Genomic DNA, 22,465 nt, shown 5'->3' with positions numbered 1-22,465 from the left:
TATTTTCAGAAGCGACCTCTCGTATGTGCGTTGGTCGAAACTCTCGAGACGAAGATTCGTAATTGGAATGGATAGTTTTGTTTTGTTGTCGTGGGTAAATTCCTGTAAATATAATGCGACATATAATGGGAGAGAGATAATAAATAAATGTATGATTTTGTTATATTAAATATGTTACTTTATTCAAAAACGAGCTGCGTCATTATGTACAAAGTTCAATGAATATTTCTTTAGAAAATATACAGCGTAAATGTATGGGTGTGTGTGTGTGTGTGTGTGTGTTTATGAACAATGAAAATGACAATTAAACTTAAAATCGATGCCCGTAACAGTCGTTTGTTTCAGTCAGCCCCCCGAAAATAGGACCGTCAGAGGATAATTCGTTATTACAATTCTAATTCTTATACAGCAGATCTCACATCTCCATCCTTTTTTTTTTATCATCTTTTGCTTCAATCATTTACATACTAGACTATTTTTTTCCTCCTTCTCCTCCTCTTTTTTTAATCTTTTGAATATTGTCAAAATATTTGATTATATGCAAAACGCGTAATAGCTCCCGAAGCCTTTGCCACTTTACATCGCTATACCCCCGAGACAATATCCGCACACACTCGCGCAACAAAGTATCATTAATCGTATCATACAAATTGTTAATCGTTATTTTTTTTTACGAAATATATTCAAGCGCAAACACGCACACGCCTTCCTTATTCAATAAATATTATTCAAAGTTTTCATTAAATTTATTTAATCGCGCACTAACAATTGGTAACTAATTCATTAAAAAACAGCCATGGATTATAGTCACACAGTTAAAACGATCGCACGACGTATACGAACGAACGAACGGACGGACGCAATTGTGCTCCTCGCGCCATTCGTTTCCCGCCGTTATCTCAATCATCAACGCGTGTATCAGTTGTTACGCTTTCGCTACGTGTTGCTGGGGTAGCGCAGCGACGAGTCCGGGTGCTGGAGCAGGGGCGATCGATCGTCCACGTCCTGGTGATGATGGTGCTGGCTCTCGTGCAGCGGACTCTGCGACCAGATGCTCCGCGAGGTGCACGCGTGACCAGCGGCTGCGGCGTGTCCGGCGGCTCCGCTGCCCGGCTGCTGATTGTGCACGTGCCTCTTGTGCATCTCGTGCAGATAGAGCGCCGACAGAGACATGTTCATCGCCTGGGTGGAGGTGTTGTGGGCGCACGAGGACGTGGTGGCGCACGACCTCTGCATACTGCCGTCGTTCAGCAGTATCGAGGTTGACGCCTGCTGCTGCTGAAGTAACTGCGGCTCGGCAGCAGCAGCCGTTGTTGTCGTGGCGAATCCAATGGGATTCAAGAAGTTGGACCTGAGCACGCTGGTGACGATGCCGTTGTACTCGGGCCCGAGATTTGTCAGGCTGCTGATGCTGGCGTGGAGCGGATTGGCCTCGGCCATCGCCACCGCGGCCGCCTCGTGCTTCACGCGGTCGCGCAGAGCCTGAACGAAGTTCTCGGCGAGCACGGGCGGCTTCCACTCGGGATTCGTCAGCATGAAGTTGATGAGCGACAGCTCGGTCTTGCCGTCCTCCGCCTGGGTGTAGGGGTTCGAGGCCAGAGTGCCGCCGATCTTCCTCTTCTGCGTCTGCCAGGCGGGATTGCCGTGCTTCTTGATGTCCATCTGGGCGAAGCTGCAGACGTCGCCGACGCCGGTCAGCTCCACGGTGAAGTTGCGAAAGAAGTCGACGATGTCGAGGGCCCGGTAGCGCAGATGAAAGCAGAGCAGATAGGGCGTGACGATGGGCGAGAAGAGCTCCTTGATCAGGTAGACGGCGCGCGACTGAAACAGCTGGGCCATCTGGCTGCGGGTGGCGGGCGCGTGGGCCTGTCCGCGCCAACTGTCGGGCCCGTAATGCGTGTGGGCCAGCACCGCGGTGAGCAGACTGTCCGGACACCAGACGAGATTCTCGTCCGGCACCATGGTGCGCGTGAGATGGGCCACGCTGCCGGCGATCGTCATGATCATGAGGGCGTGCTCGACCGTGAGAAAGTCCTCGTCGTAGAAGGCCAGGGCGACGCAGACGGCGAACACGCTGCCCGAGACGAAGGCCATGTTGCGCGCCAGTATGGTCGTCACCGGTGGCGTGTAGTTGTTCATGTACTTGGAGGCGGGCCGATAGGCGCGATTCAGCCGGGCGCGCAGCTCGTGATCCAGCTCGTTGAAGTGGCGCAGATACAGGCGGCTGTAGGTCGACCAGGTGTGCAGCCCGAGCACGCCGGGCTCGCGATTCAGCAGCTCGCCGTACGTGAAGAAGAAGTGCAGTATCTGCCAGACGAAGATCACCGGGCAGAGGACGAAGTTGACGATGCCGATCCAGAATATGTGATTGGCCAGGCGGGCCGCCAGCTCCTGGCGCTTGTTGATCTTCTTGTAGTCCTCGCGCAGGTGCCAGTTGTTCTCGAAGGGCGACCAGGGCCCCCAGAACAGCAGCAGCTCGTAATTGTACTGCAGGCCCTGGCTCAGGAAGATCTCGTTGCCGTGGAAGGGGATCTTGAGCTGCACGGGTAGCAGCGACTTGTTCACCATGGCGACCATGTAGTTCTTGAAGCGCAGCATGCGATGATAGACGTCGAGCTCCGTGAGGTCCTTCTTGTGTATGCACATCTCCTGCTCGCGCTGCACGAGGATGATGCGCTTGAGCACGTCGTGCCACTGCAGACTCTCGAGGTCGCAGTCCCTGATCTTCATGGCGTCGTTGAAGAACGCCTTGATGTCCCAGAACTGGACCAAGTGGTAGCAGACGCGCACGGCGCCGAACAGCCAGAAGATGCTGGCGAAGAAGAGCGAGATCCAGGTGAAGAAGCCCATGCTGGCGAAGGCCTCGTCCGCGGGCAGGATGGCGTCGTTGATGGCCGTCTTGTTGTGGCCCGAGGGTATGCGATCCTTGAACAGGATCGCGTAGTCGACGCCGTGAAAGAGGAAGGTGAGCAGGCCGACGATGAAGACGAACTGGCCGAGCTCGAGCACCTCCTGCAGCATCATGCAGAGGAAGCCGTGATTCTGGTGGTAGTGATAGACGCGTATGAAGAACGAGTCGAGGTCCTCGATGTGGTTCCAGGGCGTCTTGCCCGTCTCGGGCACCACGTGGATCACGTGGTCGTGGACGCCCTCGTCCTCGTGATAATTGTCGCGGCCGGCCTCGTCCTCGTCCTCGCCCTCCTCGTCCTCGAGCACCTGCTCGAGCTGCTGGTAGCTGCTCTCTATGTCCATTTTATGCATGGCGATCTGCGCGTGTTGACGAACGACAGAGAGGGGGAAAAAAAGAAAAACGATTTACGTCGAGAACGGGGATGATATTTAAAATTACGAATGAAAATTAAAAAGAAAAAGGTTGATTCATACTCACACCAATTGGTCGTATCAATCGCTGCCTCGTATCAGTTCGAACATGGACAAGTGGATCCGTTTTCTACAGGTGCAGTATGATTATACTCGTATCCGCGTCTCATCGGATTCCTTTTTATCATTGGCATACCTGCAACACAGAATTTCGAATAAGGTCATTCTTTTTTTTTCTTTTTTTTTGTTGTTTTATAAATGAAATCGAAAAACGTGAAAAATGATAAAAAAAAGAAGAAGCAAAGGAAAGGAAAGAAAGAAAGAAGTATATTAATCTGTTTATTGCGAAAGAAACAGCGCTCGTATACATCTAACGCCGCGCGCGCGCGACGAGAATCCGGAATCTCTTCCCATATAACCGAACCAGTCTCTCTCTCTCTCTCTCTCTCTCCCACTCCCTCGACAGCGCCAGCTCTCTGGCGCCAGTTCCAATGTACTTTTCGTCCAAAACCGTATTATATATATACACACACACGTATATACGTACGGGAGGGCTGCACAGCACAACACACGAGCTCTCTCTCTCTCTCTGTACGCCCACGCGCGCGCGCCCGCGCTCCCGCGACCTTATCACCCGAAAGTCCAGACGCGCAGTGCCAGGCAGTGCTTCGCTAGAGAGAGCAGCTCTCGCCCGCCCCTCTTCGTGCGAATATCCACGAAAAACAAGCGGCAGCAGCAACTCTCGGTGCATCGCGGGGGCGCATGCGTGCAGATTTCTCTAATAGTGGATACCATGTACTACTGCAAGCTCGCTGCTAAAGCTGCGCTTGCGCGCGCGAGAGCTTTTTTCCTCTCCGCGCAGAGCTTTTCCCCTCGATCTAGACTGCGCGATTCCAATGCACGCGCATATATACCTACTACCTCGTGTTACTTGGATGCTGTAAAATGTTTTGGCGAGTCAAAAGGTGTACAACGTGATATTCGAAACTGAGAGACGAGAGTTAAAAGTTCGTATTAAGTGCGTGCCGTATAGGCGCGTAAAATAACTTGACAGACTTTGGGCGATGCGCGTAATTGCATCGCCGCGGCTCAGGCAGCCGAGAGATATAAGCGAAAAAAATTCGTCTGCGGTGGGTCGTGACTTATTTCGGCGTCGGGAGATCGGTATCTCCCCGATACGGTCAGCAGCAGTAGTATTATAATATTATATGCACCGGCTCTCACTCTCTTTCTCTCTTTGGCTCTATCTTTTTCCTCTTTCTTTCGTACGCGTGTGTTTCGTTTTTTTTTCCTTTTTTTTCTTTTGGTTGGGCTGTTTACGCGCGGGCTCGTTGGGCGGTACCATTTTTCTAAATTATAAATTTTCAAAGCGGTAAAAGCTATGAGAGACTTTTCTTAGGATTAGAGAGGGTCGCTTTCGATGCGAATACGAAGAATTCGTAATGATAAAAAAAAAAATGAGGTAGCCGGTGTTATTACTTTACGCGGCCACCGAAATCACATCAAAATTCCCAGACGTTACGTACTCTTTTTTTTTTTCTCAATTCTCAATTACCGCTGCTACGTAATGTACACGCACAGAGAGTGAGATGGTCGCTAAGTTGACATACACTCGGACTGCAACGGTGGCAGCAGCCGCGAGTAAAGTCGATTATACGATCGCTGTATAATATTTTTTTTTTTTTTCGAAAAGCTTTCGAAATCATATACAAACGCGCGCGCATTGTAATTGGAAACTTGGAAATTCCTTTTTTTTAATTACCCCAACTCTGGCACACGGTGGCATTTTACGACTCGGTTAAATTCATTACTCCACGGAGTCGTTGTTGCCGGCGTTTTTTTTTTTAATTTTTCAACGCGATCCCGATGCGCGCCCATAATATAATATAAAAACATGCACACGCCGTATTATAGGTACATTTGCATATACACGCAAATGTTGGAACAAAACCTATTCCTGTCTCTGGGCTGCGCCTATATACGTGTACACGCGAAGAAACGAATCGAACGCGAGATAGATTTTTCTCTCTTTCTCTCGTACACGCGTATAGTTCCGAGAAATCAATAAAAAAAGAGTGGACTTCCTTATGTATCAAAGGATCAGAATTTCGCTTTTGTTGTGTTAAAATTATAAAGACGAAAGTGATGCAAGCGGCAGCCTCGCTACGGGTGTACAGTATAAGCTTATTTCTCCTCAAAAATGCGAATGTTGTATTATAATACCACGTTGGGTTGCTGCTGCTGCTGCTGCTTATCAAGATCGCCGACGTTAGCAAATATAAAGATCGTGTTTTACAAGTCGGTTATAAGCTAAGCCCGCGTTTTTAATTGATTTACATCGCGCCGCGGCAGGCGCGCGCGCGAGGCTCCCAAAGCCGAGAGAGAGAGAGAGAGAGTGAGAGGCAAATTTTCAAACGCAGACTTTAAAGCAACGGCAGTCACACGAGGCAGTCGTGACATTTGATTCGTGTCTGATGTATATTATATATTTTGTCAATATAAATCGTGAGAGCTGCTGCGGTGCAACGGCAGCAGCAGCAGTCCGACCTGTCCGAAGGATCGAGTCAGATGACGATTACAGATTAGCCCATATAGGCATATGCAGAAAGAGCGAGAGAGAGAGAGAGGACCTTTTTTTATCGCCTCGTAACGCGAGTGAACGCGCGAGACCGATCGTATAGTTTTTAATGCCAAATTGTTTGTTTCGTAGTTTTATTTTTTATACAAATGTACGCAACGATAGAAACAGAGCCAAGTTTTATTATTGCTACTCCTTTTTTTATTACACGACGATCGAAGAATGTTCGTGCGTGTGGTTTTTTTCGGCGTTAAATATAACATTTTTGGCTAATTTAAGCGCGACTCGATGGTGTCGCTATCCAAATAAAAAGCACACGCGCGTTGGGATAATTTATTTTGCTGCCGATCCTCGGGGTTATCCCTCGTCGAGTAAGACAGAGAGAGAGAGAGATGAATAAGATACATCAGTATACGTGTGTGTTCGCGCGCGAGCAGATCTCAATTTCGATGATTATTATCGCGAGGAATCCCTATATACGACCGCGAATTAACGTCTTCATGCTCGGTAATTTTTGCGCTTGATTTATCGATTTTTCAGTAAGGAGTACTTGATAATCGATTAAACCAATATAGCAATTCATACGATATAGCGTTCGTATGAAAAATTACTTATTTTCTAAGGCATAGAATCGAAGGAAGGCTTTCACGGTGGCCCTTTGCGTTTGCATATTTGCTCGCGCGCAGGGATTCGGTTACGACTCTCTGATATACGCGTAGAGCACAGAAAAAGGCCACGACAACAAAAAAACAAACAAAGAGAAACGAAGGGAGTTAGACTATCCAATGCATCGTGTGTCTAATACCATCCAAACACGCGTTTGAAACAAAAAACGTAGTCGAATTTCTTTATCATCGTATCGTATACGTTATTGCCATTTTTCGGCCGTTTAGTGGAGGGGTAAAAATCAACTACTCCGTCCTATACTCACGGCTGTACAATACAGTAAAGTCTCAGGTTGTTTTTTTTACGAATACAGTACGTTAAGCGAAAAATAATAATAAACTTCGCGACTCTTTTCCCTTTGAGCGCGTATACTATATAGTAGTAGTCTCGCGCGTCTCTCGAGCAAAAGGGCCACGTATATACACATAATATAATACACACCGCGCGATATGCATAACTCGCGTGCCGTATATACACGCACTGTACACGCGTACGTATATACGCGCGTTATAGTCGCACCGACCGCAAACTGATTAAATGCGGTCTCCGCGCTGCACTCGTTCTCGTCGTCGTCGTCGTAGTCGTCAGAAGGTGCGTTGTATTATTATAAATACGTACGCACATAACCCGGAGGTTCGAGTGAGTGCGGCACAAAACTCGCTGTATGCACGACGAGCCGTAAAGCTCGAGCAATACCGAGGCAGGCATCGCATGCGTGCGCGCCTAACATACTGGATATAATGCATTAGTACGGTACATACAATACGGCGCGTTATTACGACTACAGTCCGGGACGAGGCTCGATATTACGCATAGTTCTTGCCCTGCTAGAATTCGAAGTTTGTCGGGAGATTTTTTCGGCGAGTCTTGGAACGCGTCGCGATTCGATTATCCAAATTCACGCGCCTGGATAGAAGTCATCAACGTCGTATCGAGTCTAACTTTGCCGTAAATCGAGCGAAAAATGAAGTAAAATTAACTGGTCAAAAGATACTCTCTATTTTATTTAGCTGACTGCCTAGTCTGTGGCGCTGGAACAATGTGTATGATTATTCAAGTGATATTATTACGGCAAAACTCTTTGTTTATGTTTGACCAGTTTAATGGCGTAACGACTGCCCAGTAGCGATGACTTACATTTTTCGTGTTAAAGTTCATCGCGCGTCGATCAACAACAGTGAATCATAAGCGTAAGAGTATAATCCACTACACAATAAAACTCCAAGCGAAATGTTCCGGTTCCTCTGAAACGGTGAGACGAGTATATGGCACGAGTAGTAAAAAAACACAAAATGCGATTTGTCGCTTCGACGTTTGAACATAAAATGTTGCAAAAATTAAGGGTTAAATTTAGCTCTCGAAATATCATTACTTCGAGGGTTACGTTTTATCGTTTCATTTGTCCCTCCGTTAAAGCACAGGAGACAACGGCAAAGAGAACGATCTACGCCGGGGCGTTATTATAACATACGCGCGCAACCGGCGAAACGTTAAAAATTATATATCCTATTTATATGCAAAGTCTCTCTGCGGCGCGCTGGGTCCCATCGTGGTCCCGCGACGTCGTTAAAGGCCCTCTGGAAGGAGCGACGTGCATCGACGCTTGGCGTGCATGCCTTGGTCGTATTAATATATGGGTAGGTAACGTTGTAACGCACAGACACGCGGCAAAGTTCAAGAAGAGGCCGATGCAATTCGTTTCTCTCTCTCTATCTTTTTTTTCACCCATTCAAATTATTATTATTATTTTTTTTTTTTTTGAATCAACTCAACCTGCGAATTGCGGGTCGTGAAAATCAACAGGTACAACGCGAGAGAATCTCTTTGGATGGAGCTTTCGTTTATATATAGACGCGAATCGACATTCTCTCGTGATTATTCATCGCGCTTTGTAATCTTGTCTATGCCTTTATTGTATATCGCCAACGGCTCCGAGCATTTCTTGGCGTATTTGCACAGAAATTGTTTGCGCACGCATGACGCAGATCAAATCTTGTCTTGGCCGGCGTCGCTGACAACAACAATCCATCGACAATTTGTCAATCGCGTCAACGTCATCGAATTGCAATTGAAAGTAGTTCTAAAAATTTACGAGTGAAATTATTTAATAAATTAGAAAAAGTCAAAGAGTCTCGAGTCTTTACGAGTTTTCTGACTTTATAAACAAAATATAAAAACCAGCAAAATACCGATTATTGTTTTTATAAAATCGATGAAAAAAATTGAAAAATCGTATCCATTCTCCGGAGGTTACAAGCTCTTTTCGCGTGACTCATCTGTCGCGATTGCATAATTTATCAAGAGAACAAAAGCTGCTCGTCAAAAAAACGATAACTTGACCTTCCCGCTCTCGACTATCATTTTATCGCATTAAAAGAATCTGCATATGAAAAAAAAAATCATGTTTCTCTCTGCGCGCAGCTCTCACGATACGCCACGAGTGTTACAACTCTTTTTCCTAAATTTATTTCTCGGAAACTAATTTTTATCACGCGTGTACATTATGGCATTATAAACAATATATTCTTTGTTTCTGTGTCTGTCTTGGAGAGGTACACACGATACACGTCGCGGACAACACTATTATACCCTGGGTAAACATGGGGGGCACGTGTGCTCGTTAAGACGATCGATCAACCGACGAACCGAAGCTGTTGAAATGGAACGTGTTATCTTCGGGATTATCGGCCTCGTGTGTTTTTCGCACGAAGTGCTCGCGCGCGCACGCACGCGCGGGGACAATTTCTAAAACGAGCAGAGGCTCTTACAAACCTCAAACGTATTTTCGAAAAAAAATAAAAAGTGAAACGCGCGCATACTCGAATTACAACGACGTAATTCCAGTAGCTATCGATTATAGCTATTTAACGAGAACTCATTATACCCATTGACTTCGCGAAGTCGCAAGAAGATCATCGATTTTAATGATTTCGATCTCTCTGTTGAAACAGCGACTTTCATTGACACCTCGCACTAAATTCATATCAAACCCATATCACCCGAGAGTCCCGCATGTACACACCGATTCGAATTAGCCTCTTCATTCCGGTAAATATACATATAATATAATATGCAGGCACGCGAGAGATGCCTCAATTTGATAACGGACTCTCTTTCCGCGTACAGCAGGAAAAAGCCCAGTGAAAATTTTTACATCTTGTCATTTTTTGCTTCTTCCTTTTTTTTCCATTTTTTGTACCGACCGATAAGCGATCTCCAACTCGCCGCGGCTCTTTTCATTCGTGCGACTGGTACACATGTTGAAGTAAGCGATTCGTTTTCCCGCGCGTTATAATACGCCAAAGTCATACACACACACAAGTGCACACACGGACAAGTCGTTGACAAAAAAAGACAGAGAGAAAGAGATGTCGTTTCCGAGAACACGAGGCCAGTGTGTGAAAAGCCGCCGTACGTACATGTGTGTATTATTCACACATTCGAGCCGCAGCTCGAAAGTACTCGTGTCTCTTCGCTATCTGATCGAATTTACTTTGACCGATCAGCAGCGGCACGCGACGTGTGAACAAATTTCAATGCAGCTTCCATTCATCTCGTAATCTCGCGTGTTAACACTCGGGGCCTGAATGATTCGCAGCGAGAGGACTTTCCATCGATTTGAATTATTTTTTTTCTCTACGTTTTTTATCACTGTGAGAGAAAAACCTGTGTTTACAAAAATTCGCTTCTCACACTGGGCCGTTATACTCTCTATACACTAGCTCCTAATCGTTATTAACATGTTATACACACACACAGACAGGCTGATATGCATCGTTGAATATTATATTCGAAGCGGGTATTTCAATTATGAAAGGATACATGATTATACTGAAACGATACATTTTAATGAAAACATTACCACCACGCCTTCGATTATGAAAAAAAGAGAGAGACAGACGGATCGAGACCATGCGTGTGTAAAAAATTTAATAATAAAAAAAAAATAAGTAACCAGAGCACAAGATGAATTATGACAAGCTAAGGTTAACTCGATGCCGAGAGATAACGAAACGCGAATTACGCAAAAATAATTATCAGCATAGAAATTCGAAACTTTTTCTCCTTGCCCCGCAATGCTAATCGAATCTGTTAATGAGTGAATGTCGTCGTTCCGATTTTTTTTGTTTTGTTGTGTGTGTGCGTGTGTGCTGAGTATGTGTCGTTACCAATAACGACAGCGGCAGACATTACACTTTATAATTCATGCAAATTTTCGCAATCGCATGAAATTGTGTTTTTTTTTCTTTTCTCAAAAGAATATGTCGCTATGGTAAGTAAGGCTTTTACTCTATTTGATTTCTAATTGGCGCGTCGCGTTTAATTTTGCACGTGGCTCGAATTCTCCAATTAATTAAGTCGAATTGATTATCGTGTAACTTTTCGGTAAATTATACCGAATAACATCGAGCTCTCGCGAGCAGCAGCAGCAGCAGTGGCAAGTGTAATGCATCATTATACACGCAGCCCAAGCAAGAGAGTGGAGTGTATATCATCGTAGCTGTCAAGCAGCCGATAAATATCGATAAAGCACCGGCAGTGAGAGATATGAAAATGACGAAAAAAAAGTAAGAGAAAAAAAGGAAAAATAGATGTGTATATCTACTATGGCGCGGCGGCGCAGCTCCAGGGCAAAAATTCATATTATAAAGACAACGACTACGACGACGACGACGACTACTTTCTCAGGACACGCCTCGGATATGCATAATATCGCATACATAGCTTTATACGCGAGAGCATTAGCATAAACGAGCGAGTAATTTTCATTATAAATTCACGCGCGCGCTCGGATGTTTCAATTGATCCTTCCGATCGGCAGGATTTATTGGCGCGAATTTTTGCCGTGTTTTCGGCCGGCTGCAGAGAGTACGCGAGAATGCCATCTCTTTCTCGATGTCTCACTCGACTCGTACGATTTAAGAAACTAATAATCGACGATCGCTTAAAAATTGATTTACAATCCAGAGGTATAGACGGAGACGCGAGAGTATGAAAAATTATTACATTAATAGGATAACACGGAGAACTGTCCAGAAATGAGAAATGAAGTGACATTTTCACGATTCAGATAAATCGCCGAGCTTTGCAAACATTGTCTCGAGTCGTTACATTCCACCGACTCGCAGTGATATATCTTAACCAGCTTATAATATAGACCACAAATGTTTTTCGGCCAATTAGCAATCGGCACACGCGCGTTGTGCAAGGGAAGTAAAGTCCGTAGCCGCTGGTGTGTGTGTGTGTGTAATTTGTATCATACATAAGCAATCGATAAACAGGACCCGTCACAATGTGATCGAGTCCGAGTTGGCGCGGTTGTATAGCAGCTCTGCAGCATGTAACCGCGTTTCGCGTTACGCAAGGCTACGCGCGCACATTATATTACGGCGCGAGGTCCACTATCACTTTCAGCCCGCGAGTGCCTTATCCGATACATATCTCCTCGCTGTATGCCCATTATGATCGATGGTGCATTCATAGCGCGGAGCTCCTTTGAGGGCTTAATTTTCGTGGATGTCGAGAACAAAACTAAAAATAGAGAGACGAAAAATTCCTAATCTCGCACGCATCTTTTATTAAGGATGTGATATATATGCACGGTATCCCGGGTGTTTCTGCATCCTGGGCTATATCGTACGCGTATTGATTTATTTTACAATGCTGGTGTTTATGTATAAACCTGCCAAGAGCGAAATATCCGCAAGAATAACAAGGTGTTAAATAATCGCCTTACATTTATAATTCTGGATTAGCTTGTCGATATATTTTATCGGAGAAAAAAAAAATTAAAATAATAATAATAATGCGAATTCGTTCAATATGAATTATATTTCGTAATCGTTATTAATAAAGATATTTGGCCGTTCGATACGTCAAAACTTTTCAGATTAAATAAAAAAGACCTTTTTTCCATACAATTGAAACCGTTAGCCTTGGCATAGCTGCTGTGTAGTGTGCTCTTTCGTTATTTTCTGATTTTGTGCATCTCCGAAGAATGGAGTGCCATCGAGGTCGATTATTTCGACGAATGCGAGACGCGCTAATTATTAGCGTCTATTTGGATAATGGGAGTGAAACTAGACAATCATAAATGCATACGTGACATTAGCATTCTTTTTTTGAATCATTATTACGACATATTCTTGAAAAAAAAAGATTTTTTATAAAAAAAAAAAAAATTCTAGAAAGAAAGCGAGATTCGCTCGATAAAAGATTAGAAACAGTTATAGAGCTTTATCAGCGCGTATACGGGGGGTCTAAACACGCGCTCGCGCACGATTGACAAGTTGTGAAACACATGTACACTCTTGACCTATCCTTTGATTTTCAATGATAAATTCCTCATACTGGCTCGTTTTTTTGTATTTTTCTCTGCCTCTGATACACAATCATCTCTCGTTACCACTACGTGCATCAATGGAAAAACACGTATAATATACTTAAGAATCCTCTCACGGTGTCAGTATCGCGATTCGGTATGTGTATATTGCGCGGGTGAAGCTCCATGTTTACACGTATACTTAACGCTTCGCTATATATACTCGCGGCCGAGGCCGTAAATATTTTGACTCTCGTTGGGACAAAAGACTGCGCGTATGTGTAAAGTCCGTCTTAATACACACGTGTACCGAGTGTACGTATAGGCGTGCGCGAGTACACGAAGTACCGAGAATAAGTTTTATCGCGTTTCAGGGAAAATATTTACGGGGCAGGTAGTGTTATGTCATTTTTTTCTCTCGTTCTTATCATTTTTTTTGTTGCTTTGTGTACCACTTCGAGCCCGCAGCCTGAAAGACTTTTGTAATTTTCCTGCGCAACTCGTGCGCGTTACGTTCTACGCAGGTGCGAGTATTTATCACCGCGTATGGAGCGCAGCGATTGAATTGATAATGCGGTTAAAGAAAAATAGGAGTCAAAACACAACAATCGACGTTATAGTAAACAAAACATTATACTCGTTTCATAACGTAACATTGCTCGATGTTGATCGTTTTTCCTATTTTCCAAAGCGTCGATCGTTACAAGAGCCAAGAAATAAACATCGAACGGACGAAAGTAAGAGTAAACAATCGAGCCTCTCGTTACAGCTATGTGTGTAAGTCGCTGGCACGAGGATAGGTCCGTGTAATAAAGAGGAAAAGAAAATTCAGACAACCCGTGTGCCCCGAGGGCGGCGTATATTAATTTTCATTACAGGATTTATATACGGCAGCGCCGCTTTCCAACGCGAAGCGTTTCAACGTCCTATTACATATAGACGGTGTAAGAGCGCGGGAGTTTATACTGTACAGTCGGACTCTCGTCGGCATGAATACAGTTAGACGAGAGCTTCGTGCGAGTATGTTATAGCATGTGCGCGTACGCGCGCAAGTCGACTCCGCTTCGCGTATTTAAACCACAAACACTTCTTCGGCGCAACGTTTAAAACTCAGAAGTACGTGTGCGCAGCATTACGCGCCGTTGCTTATGTATATATATGCCCGCGCGTTTCTGTCGTGTTGCGCGAGAAACGATACCGATCCCTCGTCGTCGACCGCCCCCCCCCCCCTTCTTNCCCCCCCCCCCCCTCCTTCCACGGAGTAATTCGAGATATTTACGCGATCGTCTATATAAGCATTAATACGATTGAAAAAAAGGAAAAAAGATAATAATAATAAAGAACCGCGTGCGTCTAGTATTTTATCCGAGCCGATTTTTTTTTCATTTATTTTTATCCGGTTACGTAAAAAAATTCGCTTCGTTGGCGGATTGACGCGCATTATAATGTAATACGTCGTACTTGCGCGCAAAATCTGCATTTATGAAATAAAAGCTCTGATTAACGAAGTAAATCGGAGCATGAACAAAAGCTCTCGTCGATCGTCATCATCTTTATCATCGTCATCAGCGACGCGTCTCGCTTTTGTTTAATATCCATTATTAGTATTCGTAATACAACAACGAGAACAAAAGCTCGCGACGCGAGTGAAAATTTTCGTACTTGCCTCCAAACGCACAGAAAACACTGACATGCAGCAGCGCGAGTCTAGAGAGAGATCACGTGACCCGTGTGTTGCGCATGTGGCGTACTGCTGCTGTGTATCCTCGTATATCTATAGATATCGATATTGGCTCGCGAAGGCTTCGTCGTCGTCGTCGTCTTAGCGATAGCACCACCACCAATACATAATCAGCTGCTCGTGTTATTGTTAACTCACTACGATGCACGACTCCTGTTTTGCAGTTCGAATTTAATGCCATACAATAACACAAGCACAAACTGTATATGTGATACAGGCAAACTCGTTTCGTGTATAGCACGCACACAAAGTGGCGTTCCGCGACTCCGAGCGCGAGAGAGAGACGAAGAGCCAGTCGCGCGTTTGAGGTTATTCCAACGTTTTTACCATCGGCGCTTCGCATTACTATCTATCCTACGCCTATATCGATACATCTATCGTGATATTTTTACCTTGCTTTAGGTCTGGCCCAACGTAGAGATTCGTACGTATCCACGTCGTCTACTTGTCTCTGTAGCTCGACGACGATCGAATCTCGACTATTTTTTTTCTTTGTTTTGACTCTTCTCGTTCTGTTCTGCTGCTGCACTGATCTGTCGCGCACTTACATGCTCTTTTGGAAAACGTACTACTACTACTACTACGACACACACACACGGCGCAGCAGTCTCTGCTCTCTGTTGTGTTGTGGCACTGAATTTTGTTTACTATACGTTACATGTAGCAGTCACCCACGCATACGCACGACGGACGATGCACGAACGACAACAACACAGCAGCACATTCGCAAAAGTTTGTCAATCTTGAACCGAAAGTCGTTGCAAAGTGTCAAATGGAAGAGAATGACTTTCGCGAACGTACAGAGAGAGACGGAGAGTCGAAAAAATACACGGACACGCGTTTGCGCGTGAAGCCGAAGACGGTCAAAGACTTTGCTGTATGTGTGTACGTATGTATGTATGTATGTATGCATGTATAACGTACTGTTGTGTGGCCGCGTTGGTGCTGTTGCTACTCCGCTCTCGCTCTGTCTCGTGCGCGAGCTATATAATATATCGAAATGTGCCAACAACAACGGACTGATATAAACACACACACGCACACTCACACGCACACGCACCGAGTTATGCTCTTAAATCGTGTACTACATAGAGAAGAAGATATACATAAACACAACGTGCGTATGTATACATACATACTGTTTTTCTCGACACTTGTACACACACACACGCACGCACACAGTAGTTGGAGCAGCAGCAGCAGCAGCTGCACGAGCAGAAGAAGCGTAGTTGTGTAGTATAGAGCGGAGGGGAATCTCGCGCAGACGAGAACTCCAAGGCTCATGCGCGAACTGACTCTCTGCCTGTGTGCCTGTGTGTCGGTGTGTGCATATGACGTGTATATGTACGCGAGAGGCTAACCTGACGCTATGTATGTGTGCATGCAGTGCAGCCAGAGAAGGGGTAGAAGTATAAGCTGCAGGCGTTTGTGTAAGAGAGTCTTTTACCCGACGAGAAGGTGACTCTGCTGCTGCTTGCTGCTATACGAGCAAGACAGAGACGGATAAGTGTACGAGAGGCCGTTACGCGTAGGGGAAGGGGATGCACAACGAAGATATCGCGAATATATATACGATATCGCTGCAGGTAAGTCAGAGCGGCCGATATATACTGCACTCCGTAATGCATACGACGAGTGCGAGACTAGCCGCCTTCGTTCGAACGCGTACGTCTATCTTTTTCTCTCTCTCTGTCTCTGCGGCCGTTAAAGCTCTTGGCGCGCGAGCGCGCTCGACTTTGAAAATCGGATTCTTCGGTATATCGAGCGATTGGGATTGTCATCGAGTGCTACTGCACTGTCTCTCGGTGCTGCTGCTGTTTTCGTTATAGAATGAAGATTCAAGATGGAAAATCCAGCATCGAACCAGGTCGGTGGTCGTGATTTCGGATGCACGAAGTAAAGAAAACATCAAAGAAACTTTCGATCGTTTTGGAATACATTTCAAAAGCACCTGCGCATCGGTCGTTCTAGGAGCACGAAGATGGTGCAGTTCGTGGTAATAGGAGTGCGTCAACGACGACGACAAGAAGCTCCAAAGCAAAAGAAGGCCTCTACGGATTTATTCTTCGCTGCCTTACACCGCGTACACCACCATAATATATTAAAGGCAGAAAATATATAGATAGGAGGTTGCAAGCAGCCCCCCGCTAATAACGACGCCGTCGCCACCACCACCGCGCTCGCACATTATAACGTGCACACGGGAGCGCATGTGAGCTGCTCTCGCGTGCAGAAGCACCTATATACCTCTCTGCACAGGCCTACTATATAGCAGGCAGGCAAGGCAAGGCGAATACGAGCGAGCGGTGCTGTGTCGGCGCAGCAGCAGTGTGCTGGTTAGCTCTGCTGTGCTGCTTCGCCTGATCGCAAAGAGTCGCGCGCCACGGCACTCAGTGCTCTTGTAAACTTTGCCGATCGCATATCTCTCCGACGACGACTCGCATATTATACGTGTGTTGTATATATACTTATTATCTGCGACGACGACGACGACGACGAAAAATCGGAGTGTGCGTTTTCGTATGGAGAAACGAGAATGATATTACTTTTTTGCACAGTCACAGAGAGAATAACAAAATAAAATAAACGATTGTCTTAATCAAGTCGAATATAAATAAAATATATTAAAAACAAAAACAATACATGTATTATGCCGCTGCCGCTGCTGCGTCCAACGGTATTATCGTCGTCGACGCCGTGCGTCGTTGTACTACTACGCGCGCTTATCTCGCTCGTGCGTCTCTCTCGTCGGGCGAAATTTACGACGACCAAGACGACGAATGAGAGCAGTTGCTCGACGTCGATTCCGAGAGAGGCTTTCTATACTCTCGCCTCGGCTCGATTCGATTCGATTCGACCGACGATCGTCGAGTGTTTGACAGTTTCTGTCGGTTGAATTTTTTGCGTTTCGTTTTGAATCGTTCGATTGTTTCATTTCTAACGTTCACCGGTTACGACGCAGTGTTCGTGTGTGTTTGTGTGTGAGGAGTGAAACATTTGCAATACACACGAGAATATAGAAATACGTACTTCACCGACCTTCGTCTCCCTCGGTGTTGTTGTTCTTTTTTTGTTTCTTCTAAGTACAACGATAAAAGTGCATCGTACAGTGTCGAGTGTGTGTGTGACTACTAAACACCGCCGATACACGAAAGTTACTCACGACGGAGAGAAGAGAAAAAGTGTGAAAAAGAAAGAGATAAATAAAATCGTAAACGAAGTTGTGCACTCCGTTCTTTTTTTTTTTTATTACATCGGAGAAAAGAAGTGAAAATCGGCACAGGCCCTACCTTGCACGAGTGCCACGCGTGTGCCGGTGTGTGTGTGTGACGTGTGACGTGTGTGTGTGTGTGGTGTGGTGCGGTGCGGTGCGGTGCAGTGTGCCCGGAGGAGGTTGACGCGTGGATTTTGAAAGCAGCATCCAGAGGCCAGCCCGACGCAATGCGTCGACGCTGCTGACGCAACGCGCCTGGATGCGTCTCACTCTAAACACGTGAGTAGAGCTGCTGCAACCTAACCCATCGACAACAACAACAACAACAACGATTGGCGCCTTCGCGCGCACATTTTTTTTGCTTTACTTTGCCTCTTAATATCTCGCAATTGGCGATAATCAACGCCCGCAGAGAGATCACGAGCAGCGCGAGAGAACCGATTTGAATACCGACGACTGATATAGATCAAAATCGGCCTCCTGCTCGATCGAACACACGTACTACACACTAAGCATTTTTACACGCACGCGCGAGCACGTATATAGTAATTATAATACGTAAAGCGTATATAATAAAACATTTTTTTTATTTATTATTTTTCGCTGCCACAGCAGCAGCAAAACACGCGCCCGTGTCCGCATGCACGTAGTGTGTATGTACAATCGCTCGGCGGCGGCGGTGGCGGACACATTAAGAAAAACTAGTTTGCATTGAAGCTCGTGTTGATATACAAACTCTTTTTTCTCTCTCTCTCTCTCTCTCTCTTTCCTCGAAAGATCGACTTTCGTCATTTAACGCGCGGCTCATAAGTACCCTAATAGCTCTCGATCTCTGTTGCTGCTGCTGTGCAGTGAGTGCAGTCGGCGGCTCGAAGGTATATTACTTATAAGCAGCAACACAAGACGCGGAGCGAGAGAGAGAGAAGCGTTTCTTCATCGGGGCAGAGAATTGCTGCTGCTATGGACCCTGGATCGTTAACGAGCCTTTGAATGTATATAATATATATTATGGATGGAGAGAGAGAGAGAGATATACTTTTGATCGATTTCCATATAGGCTAATAATAATCAAGGCATGTAATCTCGGGAATCGGACTCTACTACTACTACTTGTATGCGTGCGTGCGTGCGTGCGTATATACAAGCTCGCAAAACCGCCATATGGCAACGGTGCATACATACTTTTGCAGCGCGACTTGTTTTGTATCTTTCTCTCTCGCTCTCGGTCACTCGATTCTCGCGCGATAGTTTTCACCTCGTATTATGTGCGCGCATATGTATATTACTCACACACAGACACACATACATACACGGAGGTAAAAATATGCATATTATATACGTGCAGCTTGTGTGTGTGTGTAGACTAGCGCTATATATATCATGTGCAAAACCGAGTTTTCTCTGTGGCTTCCCAACTTTATGCCGCGCGTACGTACACACACGTACTCGCTCTTTAGACTCCAAAGACACTCGCACAAGCAAACGTGTGTGTGCACATGCAAGCGTAGTCGCGTATCTGTTTCTTTTCCTCCTTTCTTACGTTGATTTTTACCTATACATACATTAGCGCGCGCGCGCGAGCCAAGCCTAAGGTATACATATATAATATATCTATATAAGTGTATGTAAGCCGGTGCGGCCACTTGCTTTCTCGACGACGACGACGTTATATTGCATCCATGTAAGCATATGTGTGTGTCTGTCCACCTATATATCTATAGGATATATTATATATAGTATACATACATATAGGCAGCGGCGCCTTCCTCGCGCGCGCAGCCGAGCTCGCGGCATATTACCGCGAGGTGCACACGCACATGCATATTATAAGCGACACACACACGAGAGAGAGAGAGAGAGAGAGAGAGAGAGAGAGAATAATATTTTTTTTCGCGCGCGAGCTGCAGCGACCAGAAGAAGACACGAGCAGTGCACCGAGCAATGTACGCGCGTAAGTTAAAACGCGCGCGTAAATACATATCATATATATTCAGAGAGAGAAATATTTGTGGCTTTTCGCGCGTATTTTTTATTATTTAGTTTGCGCGCAGCTCCTCCTGGTACGTGTTATATATATGAATACCGAGCCTCGTTCGTAATATATATCGACGAGAGAGAGAGAGAGCGACGATCGACCTGCTACCGGTTTCTTTTTCTTTTTTTTTTTTCAATTTTTTTCCATCTCTCTCCCTTTTCTTTGCCTCGGCGAGGGCAATCACGTCAAATTAAGGTATTTATTAGCGTCGACGAATAATAATTTGTACACATAATATACAAACGCGTCGTCGTTGTTGTTATTATCATCCTGAGCGCCGCAAGTCTCGAGGCTCTCGCGTGAAATGATTAACTTTAGGCCGCATAACCGTGTACATATAGTTACACATCATTCTTTTTTTCTCCAAAAAAGAAAATATACAAGCGAAAGAGAATCCAGCGCGTATATTCGGGTGTCGGGCGCACGTACCAAGGCAGCAACCTGTTTTTTTCAAAAGCCCAACGAGTGAAGTATGCAGAGGGAGCGAACGAGGAGACGCGACTTCTAACGATCTCTCGATGATTCCAGTAGTCGTTGCGTCGAGGAGCTCAAATAAGTCGATGAAAAGACGCGTTTGAAAATTTTTCGCGTTACATTCGTGCGTGGCATATAGCGTAGACTCGCGCGCCCCTTCTATGGATAAAAAAAAAAAAAAAAAACAACGAGCACGAGATTTTTGGCTCAGACGCTCTCTCTCTGTGCTGTTCGGTGTATTCGGTTACACGACCCCCAAGCGCAAGAGCGAGCGAGTAAGAGAGAGAGAGAAAATGCAGTTAGGGGCTTTTCAAGGTTCTTATGTATACTACTTGGATGTAGCGTATACGAGCTCGAACGCAAAAGGGGATAAATGGCGGCGGCGGTGGTGGCGGCGGCGACGACGACGACGACGCAACGAGTCTCGCGCGTGCATCACGATATATCTCATGCTCGTTTTTAGCCCTTATAACAGCATGCGATCTTTTTTTTTTTTAATTCTCTTTTCCGTCGCACGCGCACAATTATTATGTGTGTATGCACACACAAGCTCGAGTAGTAACAACAACAACAACCACTAAAACTATGACAACCCCTTGACTCCATAAAGTATCGCTTGATGGATGAACTCTCACAGTCGTCTTTAAACTTTGTATTATCGAGCACCCCCCTTTTGACAAGATTCATTCAGCCTGCGTATGAAAATATTTTTACTTTTTCCAATAGTGCAGGGCTGTTAATACAGAGAGAGAAAGAAAAACTATTTAACCGCAAGTACGATCGTGTCGTGCCATTCATAGATCTGCACTGCAGGGACAACAACAAAAAAAAAACTATGTAGCACCGATTTCTATTGCCCCCCGTGTGAGCTCTGTTTTTCTCTCTCTCACTTTTAAATCGGGCTAGAGGTTTAAATGGGCTATCGAAGTCTTTGTTGTTGCATACACACACAGCGCTCGAGTTCGAAAGAAATCGTTTATTGACTTTTCGCCGATGAAAAAAGGGGTGTAGGTATAATCGACTTTTTCAGTCGTCAGTGTAGCAGTCGGTCGGTTCCCTTATGTTATATACACACGATAACCCGTTGATTCGTTCGTCGAACGAAAGCCAAAAAAAAAAAGTTCCATTCGCAACGCCATCGACTTTATAACAAGAGTTACTACGATTCTACATCGATGTACATCCGATCGCGCACAATTAATGATCGCGAGACGTTAACAATATCAAATGTCGGTACATAAAAATTACATACTCCGGTACTCAACTCGAGTGAGATCGATTCGGTCGAGTCTCGGGCGAGGCGTTTAGACAGCGAGACACAATCACGATCCGAAAAACCCGGTAGCCGCTGCTCGGCCCCCGAGTGAGCACCGGTTATCCCATTAATATGCGATATGCATATAAGGTACGTATGTGTGTGTGTGTGTGCGTATATACCGTCGATAAAAGTCAACTCGAGAAAGAGAGGCGAATAATAATTCTAACTGTGAACGATAAGGTGACGATATTGCGAGGAATTGAAATTAAACGTAGAAGAAAAAGAAAAGGAACAGAAACGGTACATATATTTATGTTTTATCGATGGCGACGAAGACGAGACACCCTCGCGTTGCACTTTACACGCATTATTATACATTTATTATAACGTACACACGAGCTGCGATGCAGTTTTAATAATAGGAATAAATAAAATGTGTATGTGTGCGTATCGAGTATTCATTGTCGACGCGTCGTTGAACTTGCGACTCTTGTGTCATGTGTAGAAGCGAGAGAGGCTTCGTGCAATCAGAGCACGACTGCGTGTGTGCTATATTATATATATGCTGCTGCTGCTGCTGCGCAGAGTAGAGATGACAGATTACTTAAGAATTCACTGATTGAATTTTGCTGAAGTGGTAACACGGGTCTCTGCGTGCTTTCTCTCTCTCTCTCTCGCTCGCTCGTCCTATACTACACTCTGTATAGAGGAGGACTCTTTCTCTTGTCACACTCGATCCAATTATATATTATACGCGTACATCGAGTCCGAGTAGTAGTAGCTGTAGTTGGGTTATATAGGATAGCTCTCGATATGTGCGGTGATTCATTTTTTTTTTACCTTTTTTTTCCTCTCG

General features: G+C 45.3%; 2 protein-coding genes across 4 annotated transcripts in view; one reads left to right on the top strand and one right to left on the bottom strand.

Moving 5' to 3' along the window:
* LOC106655837 (putative uncharacterized protein DDB_G0277255) overlaps window positions 1–22,465 on the top strand; it is a 152,642-nt gene that overhangs the window by 62,523 nt on the left and 67,654 nt on the right. Inside the window, exon 1 of one of the 2 annotated variants that reach the window (XM_014376410.2) lies at window positions 17,257–18,121. The exons of the other annotated variant lie outside the window; for it this stretch is intronic. Within the exon in view, the coding sequence (XP_014231896.1) occupies window positions 18,102–18,121 (20 nt within the window). The 5' untranslated portion in view covers window positions 17,257–18,101. Of the gene's footprint in view, window positions 1–17,256; window positions 18,122–22,465 lie in introns of those variants that run through there. 2 annotated transcript variants of the gene reach the window in all.
* On the bottom strand, window positions 112–15,791 carry LOC106655833 (autophagy-related protein 9A). Of its 2 annotated transcripts, none has more exons than XM_014376402.2 (3): window positions 15,021–15,791; window positions 3,389–3,517; window positions 112–3,267 (listed from the first exon to the last, which is right to left on the bottom strand). In XM_014376402.2, exon 3 carries the CDS (start codon window positions 3,259–3,261, stop codon window positions 937–939), a length of 2,325 nt encoding a protein of 774 aa, XP_014231888.1. In that variant the 5' UTR covers window positions 3,262–3,267; window positions 3,389–3,517; window positions 15,021–15,791; the 3' UTR covers window positions 112–936. The 2 variants fall into 2 exon arrangements, with proteins under 2 accessions (XP_014231888.1, XP_014231889.1); XM_014376403.2 differs by lacking the exon at window positions 15,021–15,791 and adding an exon at window positions 3,869–4,565.

This window comes from Trichogramma pretiosum, unplaced genomic scaffold (genome assembly GCF_000599845.2).
Source record: "Trichogramma pretiosum strain Unisexual culture from Peru unplaced genomic scaffold, Tpre_2.0 scaffold49, whole genome shotgun sequence".
Taxonomy (NCBI): Eukaryota; Metazoa; Arthropoda; class Insecta; order Hymenoptera; family Trichogrammatidae; genus Trichogramma; species Trichogramma pretiosum.
The sequence above is the reverse complement of the archived record's forward strand: the minus strand, read 5'-3'. Positions and strand labels throughout refer to the sequence as shown.